The sequence below is a fragment of the Pongo abelii genome, chromosome 8 (assembly GCF_028885655.2).
Source record: "Pongo abelii isolate AG06213 chromosome 8, NHGRI_mPonAbe1-v2.0_pri, whole genome shotgun sequence".
NCBI lineage: Eukaryota > Metazoa > Chordata > Mammalia > Primates > Hominidae > Pongo > Pongo abelii.
In genome coordinates, this window is record NC_071993.2 from 11,739,664 (window position 1) to 11,749,489 (window position 9,826).

General features: G+C 43.5%; 2 protein-coding genes across 11 annotated transcripts in view; one reads left to right on the plus strand and one right to left on the minus strand.

Moving 5' to 3' along the window:
• USP6NL (USP6 N-terminal like) overlaps positions 1-5,719 on the minus strand; it is a 151,410-nt gene extending 145,691 nt beyond the window's left edge. For 5 of the 10 annotated variants that reach the window (XM_054521911.2, XM_054521909.2, XM_054521910.2 and 2 more), the window contains exon 1: positions 5,568-5,706. The gene's annotated coding sequence lies outside the window, so the exon portion shown is untranslated. Of the gene's footprint in view, positions 1-4,733; positions 4,871-5,567 lie in introns of all 10 variants that reach the window. The other 5 variants (XM_054521913.2, XM_009245119.4, XM_054521912.2 and 2 more) reach the window with 3 other exon arrangements.
• Positions 2,559-6,617, plus strand: USP6NL-AS1 (USP6NL antisense RNA 1). The gene is made up of 2 exons (XM_054523123.1): positions 2,559-2,763; positions 5,034-6,617. The coding sequence occupies exons 1-2, from the start codon at positions 2,559-2,561 to the stop codon at positions 6,101-6,103; spliced, it is 1,275 nt and encodes a 424-aa protein (XP_054379098.1). The 3' UTR covers positions 6,104-6,617.
• The last annotated feature ends 3,209 nt before the right edge of the window (positions 6,618-9,826 follow it).

A 9,826-nucleotide genomic window follows, 5' to 3' on the forward strand; every position in this document is an offset into this window, starting at 1 on the left:
GGATTCAGGGAGAAAATCTAACGTTGTATAACTGAGCTCCCAGAAAGATTAAGCGAGAATGGGGAAAAGTAGTATCTGAAGAGAGAGTGACTGAGAACTTGCCAAAACTGACAAAAGACATCAAGTCCCAGTATCAAAATGCCCCATATACCTCAAACAAGAAATGGTGCAAGAGGGAGAGGAGGAGGAAAATAGAAACAGAAAGAGACAGAAAATCATCTAAAAGCCAAAGACAAAATGAAAACCATAAAAACAGCCTGAGAAAGAAACAGATTAGCAACAAAGAAGGAATAAAATTGCAGCTGACTTCTGAATAGAAACAATCCAAAATATTAAAGAATCTCTCCAGAAGACTTATCTAGAATTCTACATCCAGCAAAATATCTTTCAAGAATGTAGATAAAATAAAGATACTCTTAAACAAACAAGTTAGAAAACTTGTCAATATTAGATCCACTCTGAAGAAATACTAAATGGTATCTTTAGGCAGAAAGATAATTATTCCAGATGGAAGGTCAGGCAGTGTAAGAAAGAATGAGGAAAATGAAATGCAGTAAGTCTAATTAAATAATAACAGCATAAAACAACAGAAATACATCTGTGGGGTTTAAAATATGCATGCATCTTAAAACAAGGCAGTAATGAAATAAGAAAAGAAATTGAATGTAAATGTTTTTAAAGGTCTTGCATTATTTACTGCATTATCTAGAAAAAGGGTGAAAGTCTCAATATTACACTTTGATAAATCAAGAATATATATTAAAATTTAAGTGAACACTAAAGGAATAGTACAAGAATATGTAATCCCAAGCTAAAAAATGAAAAACAGAAAAATTGTTTTTAAGAAATCAATTCAAAATAAAGCTAAAAAATTAAAAATGAACATAGAAGAGGTGAAGACAAATAGATTTTGAAATTATTATTATTATTTTTTTTGACACGGAGTTTTACTCTATCTCCAGGCTGGAGTGCAGTGGTGTGATCTCGGCTCAGTGCAACCTCCATCTCCCGGGTTCAAGTGATGCTTGTGCCTCAGCCTCCCAAGTAGCTGGGACCACAGGCATACACAACCATGCCCTGCTAATTTTTGTATTTCTGGTAGAGACGGGGTTTCACCATGTTGGCCAGGCTGGCCTCAAACTCCTGGCCTCATGTGATCCACCCACCTGGGCCTTCAAAGTGCTGGGATTATAGCAGTGAGCTATTACACCTGGCCAAAATTAATTTTTAAGTACTATTGTCAATAAAGAGTTATTATAGGCCAATTCATTATTTTTTAATATGGGCAACAGGGAAATACACAAAAAACACCTAGCCCATACACATATACCTAACTTTTATAAATTTTAGCCTGCACATCTATTCAATTTTTTTCCATTGTGACTGACTTCAAAATCTTATTTCACCTTATCTTACCACAGATACGCCAATGGACATTAAATGTCCAAAAACCAAACAAAAAGAAACAAGAACAAAACACCTAGAGCCAACTGGCTTATAAGTACTGCATTAATTCTATAATAAAATATTAGCCAGGCAAAGTGGCTCACAACTGCAATCCCAGAACTTTGGGAGGCTGAGGCAGGAGGATCGCTTGAGCCTAGGAATTCAAGACCAGCCTGGGCAACATGGAGAAACCTCATCTCTACCAAAAAAAAATACAGAAATTAGCTGGGCATGGTGGCACACGCCTGTAGTCCCAGTTACCTGAGAGGGTGAGGTGGGAGAATCGCTTGAGCCTGGAAGGCAAAGGCTGCAGTGAGCTGAGACTGCTCTACTGCAGTCCAACCTGGGTGACAGGGCGAGACCCTGTCACAGGAAAAGGAAAAAATAATAATAATAATAATTTGCCATCACTGATCTACATAACATTACTAACAGCAAAACTAATACATTAAGAAGATTAAAAATAATATTCTTTCATTTAGTTCATTTAAAATGTTACTTTAAATTTTTAATTCACTGGCTGACTCAATGAAAGGAAAATTCCAGGATAAAATTTTAAGTTTTTCTACAGTCATATCAATGTCAGCAAGACACAGATGCAACGTGTACCTCTATCACAGAGTAACTAAATAATCTCTTTAGAGCTAAGAACACTTAAAAACAAGATATGAAACTCCAGAGTAACTCCTGATCTTTCTGTAGGCAAATGAAAACTACCTGCCACTTACTGAAGATTTGTATTTTAGGGTGGATTGCTACTGCAGTTTTTTGAGAGGTGATCCAAGCTCTTCAAACAGAAAATGGAATCAAAATGAAACCAAGACTATCCTGATATTACAAAGCACCTCTGTAAGTAAATCAAAGAATATTTCATTTAACATTTAATCCCAGTCTCACAGCTATCAAAACTAACAAGTAATCCAATGCAGAGTTACAAAAGTGGACATCAAAGTGTGTCAAGAGTCACTTCCAGGTCTGGTATGGATACAGACGAGTAGAATGACCTCCCTTCTCTAATGGTTATGGAACAAAGCTGAGCTGCTTCATTCAGATGATCCAAGAACAGTGCCAAGGGCCTTCTCTACATAACCAACAGTGACTGCTCATGGGCTATGGAGGGAACTCATACAGAAGCAGCTTATTTAACCTTCCCAATCTCTTCAGTGACTGTGAACAAGCTCTTCTCTCACCCTCAAAGTTTCCCACACACCCGCCTCTTTTTTTCAGCCAGCAATCTCCGCCTCATCTTCAGGTCTTACAAGTCGCTTCCTCAGGGAACTTGCCCTGACTCCCTCAAAACCAAGTTAGGTTCCCTAGGTATGGGTTTTATAGCTCCCTGTACTTCACATCAAAGGACTCATCCCACGTGTTGAAAACGAAGTACCTAACACAAAGTCCTGGGGTACACAGAAAGCACTCAAAAAATAATGGTTGAATAAACACGTTTGAATTTACGATCCTCCCCAATTTTACAAAGAAATGAGCTTTTAAAAATTGAGTCATTTGCATGAGGTGATACAATCTGAAACTGGCATGGACCAGTTGAGAATCCAAGTCTCTGTTGCTCCAATTCCCATGCTTAAATCTCATGTACCACATGGACGTGTGCTACAAGTTGGATTTCTTTTCAATTATTATTCTTATGGTGACATCCACTGTAAATACAGGAGTCATCTGTTCAAGGGAAAAATGAGTCTCTCAATATAATGAAATCATATCTGACAATGGACTATGCTTTTCTTTTTTTCTTTTTTTTTGAGACAGAGTCTCACTCTGTGGCCCAGGTTGGAGTGCAGTGGAGCGATGTCCGCTCACTGCAACCTCTACCTCCCAGACTCAAAGGATTCTCCTGTCTCAGCCTCCCAGGTAGCTGGGATTACAGCAGTGCACCACTACCGCCCAGCTAATTTTTGTATTTTTAGTAGAAACGGGGGTTTCAGCATGTTAGCCAGGCTGGTCTTGAACTCCTGACATCAAATGATCCATCTGCCTCGGCCTACCAAAGTGCTGAGATTACAGGCATGAGCCACTGCAACCCGCCAGTCTATGCTTTTCAAAAATCACATTGAAGGAACAAACTATAACTTTCTGGTAATTAGAGTTCTGCATTGCACTAGTTACAAAGTAAGAATGGTTAAAAAAAAAAAAAATCGTTACAGTGAAATTGTGAACATAAACCAGAATTGTAATCACTTGTCTCGTTCTCTCTATCTGAAGTGGCAATTCCCAAAGCTATCCTATTCTACTACATTAACATTCCTCACACTTTCTAATCAGAGTAATTTTGTTTGTTTTCAATTTGCTACTAGCTTGAACTCATTGGCCTCTTTTTCACCCATCTTAGCTAGCTACAAAACGTAAGAAGGACTTGACACACGCGTGCACATGGTGGCAAACATGGACCAAAGCAACCCTTGCTTGGCATTGGAGACTCAGGTTGCATCTGCTGGGGTGGGTAGTTCTCTTGGTTCCCTATAATGCCAGAGAATGATCAATCAACTAACAGACAGTGCCAAATCTGACACTTCTACTTACTGGCTTGTTTAACCAAAGTCAGTCCCCAATAGGAGCTACTTGCATGTCAAAACATTATTAAAACTGGTAATGGACTAGTCTTAACAGAAACAAGTACAACAGAGTCTGGCTGCATAGCTAAAAACTAAGTAGGCACCAAAACTGAGGCTCAGGGCCCAAATTCTTAATATTTGGCAAAGGATGTTTCTTTGAGTGCCTCTGTAACAACTCATTAATTCTTTATATATATATAATCAGCAAAGGAATTTCTGTTAACTAAGGATACCTGTACTTGCAATTAGGATTTCTTCCTTTAAAAGCTAACTTATACTTTTATTAGTATAATTTTTTTTCTATTTGGACATATTTTAATTGCCTACGTAGAATACAACATGGCATCAACATCCATTTTAAGTAATGAACTACACGATGTTTACAAATGTTGTTATAAAAGAATGGCAAACCAGGAAATATTTTTGTTAATTTTAGGGTCTGACTGAACCAGAAATAAAAGCAAATAAACCACTGTTCACTTGCTGCTGGCTAATTTATTCTTATTAAGATGACTTCAGGAAAGAAAAAAGAACACTGACTTCCCCCTGAAGGAACTTCCCAGAGACTCAATACAGGAGGGAGTTGGCCAGGGTGATCTCTAAAGTTCTGTGTAACTTTTCTAAGCTATGAAATATGAAATATCTATCCCAAAGATATAATTATTTTTATAAAAGGATTAAGATAGGATTGAAACCATTTTCTTCCAACAAGCAACATACTTAAGACGGCGTCCTCTTTTTTTTTTTTTTTTCCATTCGTCTCTTATTATTTCCAATGACTGTGTACGGCCCCAATTCAACAAGCCTTCCCAGTCCAAAGGAAGCATGCCGAAGTCTCCGGTCTAAAAAGCATCTATCTGCGGATTAAATGTTGGGAAAGAAAGGGATAAGGGTGGGGGGTGGGGAGAGACATTTTCAAATTACAGAAACGTGCACCCATGGATTCATACGCGTCCCGCATTTTCTAGCAGTAAAACACCTGCGAGGAACCGTTCTCACGCATTACAAATGCCGCACCAGCCCAGGGTTGTGAGCGCCAAACTATTTTGCAAACTTTGCAAAGGCGCACGGATTTCCAAGACTTGCAAATCTCTCATTCGCCCCATCCTCCCCTCGCCTGGTCCAAACAAAGTTCCGCGGCATCAAGGCAGTCATTTAAAGGCACAAAGTTTGCCCGGGTCCTGCCCACTGGGGCTCGGGAGACGCGACCGAAACTTGCGAGGGAGACGCGCCTGGCCGGGACCGCGGCTCACTCGGGGAGGCCGTCGCCGGGTTCCATCCCCGGGCCTCCCCGCACCCCGCGCGGCGCCCCCAACCCGCCCACCGCGCCGCGGACCTCACGCTCCGGGTGCGGGGACACGGGTAGTCCCCGCACTGTGCCCAAGCCGCCCCTCAGGGCCGAGCCGCGAATCGCAGCCGCGTCCCCTCCTCCCGGCGCCGGGAATGGCGGCGTCCGGCTCCCCGGGGCCAACTCCGAGTCCCGGCCCGGGGAGGATGCCCGCGGAGCCCGCCGCCGCCGGCCCCTCGCGGCGGGAGCTGAGGAATGGAAGTTACCTCAGTACGGTCCCGACTGCGAGGCTGTGGGCAGCGGGCAGAGCGGGCGGTCCCGGGCGGCGAGCAGGTCCGGCGCGGCGGCGGCGGCGGCTACCGCAGTGCCCTCCGCCCCATTGTTTCCCTTCCAAGAGGATCCCGGCGAAGCCGAGCCCGGGAACCAGGAAGTTCCCCGGCGCGACACCTCCTGCCGCCGCTATGGAAACGGCCCCCGCCTCCCAGGGCGGCTCGCCCGGGACCCCGCCTCCGCGCCTCCGGCCCCGCCCGCCTCACCGGCCGCCGCCAACCGTCACCGCAGCGGCCACGGCCGCCGCCATCTTGGCGCGGCCCCGGGCGGCCCCTTCCCGGCGGCACGTGCGCGCCGCTCCCGCACTCCCGCCGTGCGCGCTCCCGCCCGCCTCGGGGACGCGCATCCAGGGCTGCAGGGGCCGGGAGCCCCTCGGCGGGAAGTGGGCGCTGGAAGCCCAGGACTCAAAACAGGGCTTCGGGGCACGCAAACGAGCGACATTGGCGTGTCCAGCCGGCAGGTCAGAGGATAGCAGAGACGTAGGGAGGTCAGCTGAGTAGGGGCCGAGAGGATGGTCTCCGGAGCCAGCCTGGCTTTTTTTTTTTTTTTCATTTCTGCCTCAACTACTTACCAGGTGTCAGCCCTTGGACACGTTTCTCTGTGCCTCAGTTTCTTCATCTGTAAAGTGGAATGATAATAGGACCTGCCTCATGGGGCTGTCCTGGAACAAGCGAGTGCTTGGTAGTAAGTGCAAAGCAATCATCTGCCCAATAAAATGCCATTGGTACTGACACGGGTGACACTGCTGTCATTTTTCAGGAACTTAGGCTAAGTGTTCACATCAGCACTACTTTAAGTAGGCTACTGTGTAGATCCCATTGCTGCTTCAAGCTTCTCAAATGTTCATCACTGTCCCATCTTTCTGTAGGTCAACTTTCCTTTTTTACATCGTGGAAATTGTCAAGAGTTTTAATCTCCAAAGCCTCCCATTAAGGGGTGCCATAAAAAGATGAATGATGTAAACTTCCCAAAGCCGTAATTAGCTGACAGTTAAATGATTGATTCAATCGAAGCTAGAAAAGTTAGGGTGTGCAAGTAACTAAAAGGCTTCCTGTCCTTGATTCCAGGAACTAGAATTACTGAACCTGGCAACCCTGCACTGTGCCTTTTATGTCTCTTTTCCAGCTGATGAAAACTGACACGAAGAAACTGAATGCTGCGCCCAATATCTCACAGAAGGGGTGGAAGGAGGAGGCAGGGTCACAGGCTCTTTGCTAGCACCCAAACTTTAAGAACTGTGACTCAGATTAGGTTTGGTCTCTAAGGCTCCTTCTAGCTCTCAATGTGGTAATCTTAACGACAGGGATACCCAGCAATACAGTCTGAGAAATTCATCCTTAGGCAATTTCGTCATTGTGCGAACATCATAGAGTATATTTACACAAACCTAGATAGTAGAGCCTCCTACACACCTAGGCTATAAGGTGTGACTTATTGCTCCTAGGCTACAAACCTGTTCTGCATGTGACTATACTGAATACTGTAGGCAAGTGCAATACAATGGGAAGAATTTGTGTATTTCAACATAGACAAGGTAACACACTGGGCTATAATGTTACCATGGCTATGACATCGCCAGTCCGTAGGAATTTTTCAGCTCCATTATAACCTTAGGGGACCATCATCATATGTGCAGTCCATCGTTGACCAAAACGATGTTATGTGGCACAGGACTGTGTATACGCTGTTTAAGAAAATACAAATTTATACTTCCTTTTGGGGCTTCTTTCATTCATTTAAACCGGGTTTGTAAAGACTAGTATTTATTTTTAGGATCCTGATACAAAAATGGCATAACTCATTTAATATATGAATTGAGGGGCTAAACGCAGACCAGAGTTATTTTCAACAACCAAATACTTCTCCGAAAGTTACAGGATTCCCAGGTTAGCAATCACCCAGACTGGGCTATTCTCAATTCCTGACAGGAAAGAGCCCTCACTCGTATCTCTTTGGAGCCCCTGCTGGACCCAGCAGATTGCTTTGCACATAAAAAGTCCTCAGTAAATGCTTACTGAATTAAATTGCTATGATTGTGGTCTCCCATCACTAAAGGAGACCTTGGAACCACAGAGATGCTCAAGAGACATCAGTCTTGGGAGGCCAAGGTGGGCGGATCACTTGAGGTCAGGAGTTCAAGACCAGTCTGGCCAACATGGCGAAACGCCGTCTCTACCAAGAAATACAAAAATTAGCTGGGCGTGGTGATGTGTCCCTGTAGTCCCAGCTACTCAGGAAGCTGAGATGGGAGAATCACTTGAACCCGGGAGGCCGAGGCTGCAGTGAGCTGAGATCGCACCCCTGGACTCCAGCCTGGGTGACAGACAGAGACCCTATCTCAAAAAAAAAAAAAAGACAGTCAAGGGACATGATTGCAAACATCATGGATGAGAACCCCAAGTCACTAGTTAATGAGTTAATGGGATTTTGGATGGACAACCCTGGCCCCAGGCTTACTTGGCAAAATAAACTGGAAATTTCAGTTACGTTTTTTCCCTAAATTATATGGCTAATTTTGAAAACACTGTTTTGGACTTGATTATGAGCACCCCGTCTCAATTTTATACTTTCATAATAGCACTCTGACTCTATGGTATTATTACGGTTCAGAAATCCCCCAATTTTTTTCCCCAAGTCAAAGTGTCAACAGTGTCACCTCACCTGTACTTTGTCAATCCCTGCTCTAAACAATTATAGCTAGATTATATTCACTCCATGATTATAGTCACTCTAACGTGACATGCCAAACATAAAATACCCTTCAACTGAAGGGAAGGTGAAAGCTGTATAGCAGGAACGTAACAAAAAGTAAAAAGAAGTATGGTCTAACGATTTGTGTTACCATTTAAAATATTCCACAATACCAAAGGTTAGGACCACCTCTCGTCCATCATCATGGAATAAGACAGATGGATATTTGCATTTCGTTTTTGCAAAAGTTATGTGTTATGCTAATGACAATATTTAAAATGTTGCCAATGGTAAAAGTACAGGTTTAAATCCCCCACAGGATCCCATAATAACTAGGGCCAGAAGTACAATTTGTGGTGAGGACATAAGAACATAGAACATGGAGGAAAAAAGTTCTCCAAAGCAAATTATCTATCCTTCACTGTCATCTTCAAAATATGGATGAAAGGGTCAGGTCTTCGAGTCTCCTGTAAAGTGAGACTTTGAAATGTGAATCCATGGCCATTTGATTCATTTAATTTTTTTAAGAGAGGTAGTTCCCTAAGGGAGGGATTTTTTTTTTAAATAAGGCTGTGGAAAGCATTGCAATGCTCATATTCATGCTCACCAGCCATGGTGATTTCTGAAATCTCGTGAGAAGCCAATGCTTTTCTATTGACTAGAAAAGTCAGCTCCAATGACACTGCATGTAACTATTCTTTACAGATGAAAAAAAGATCAGTCAACATCTGTGTGTAAGTGAAAAAGCAATGGGTAACCAATAGCCACATCCACACTGCTCATACACAAAGCTTTTTGGTTTCATTTTGTTTTGTTTCGTTTTTTTAGGTAGAGTCTCACTCTGTCACCCAGGCTGGAGTGCAGTGGCACAATCTGGGCTCATTGCAACCTCCACCTCCTGGGTTCAAGCGATTCTCCTGCTTCAGCCTCCCAAGTAGCTGAGACTACAGGCGTGTGCCATCATGCCTGGCTAATTTTTTGTATTTTTAGTAGAGACAGGGTTTTACCATGTTGGCCACGCTGGTCTCGAACTCCTGACCTCAGGTGATTCATCCACCTCGGCCTCCCAAAGTGCTGGGATTATAGGCTTGAACCACCATGACTGGCCCAAAGCCTTTAGTTTAAAAGAGAAGTTATGGATCACAGTGTGAGAAAGAGAACTCCATGAAGGACTGTGAACCCAACATCGTAAGTAACACAGTTTGTTACCTATAACTCTGAGGTTATATTATTTATTGGTGTGCTGCGTTTCTTTCTGACTCCCTATCTTTAGAATGTACATTCCATGAGACTGGGAAAATTATCTGTCTTCTGCCCTTCTCTATTCCTTGGTTCAGATCAGTATCTAATACAGAATTAGCTCCCTGCAAATATTTGTAGAAAGAATGAAAGGAAGGAAGGTGAGAGGGAGGGAGAGAAGGAAGGACGGAGGGAGGAAAGAATGACTGAAAGAAGGAAAGAACAAAAATATGCAAACATGTTTGTTTTCTAGGCAGTAAGTTCC

Bases quoted from the DNA above. Each gene is read 5' to 3' on its own strand.
- USP6NL-AS1 (XM_054523123.1), top strand. From the start codon at position 2,559: ATGGAGGGAACTCATACAGAAGCAGCTTATTTAACCTTCCCAATCTCT. The intron at 2,764-5,033 runs GTATGGGTTTTA...ATGCCGCACCAG, and splicing joins AACCAAGTTAGGTTCCCTAG to CCCAGGGTTGTGAGCGCCAA.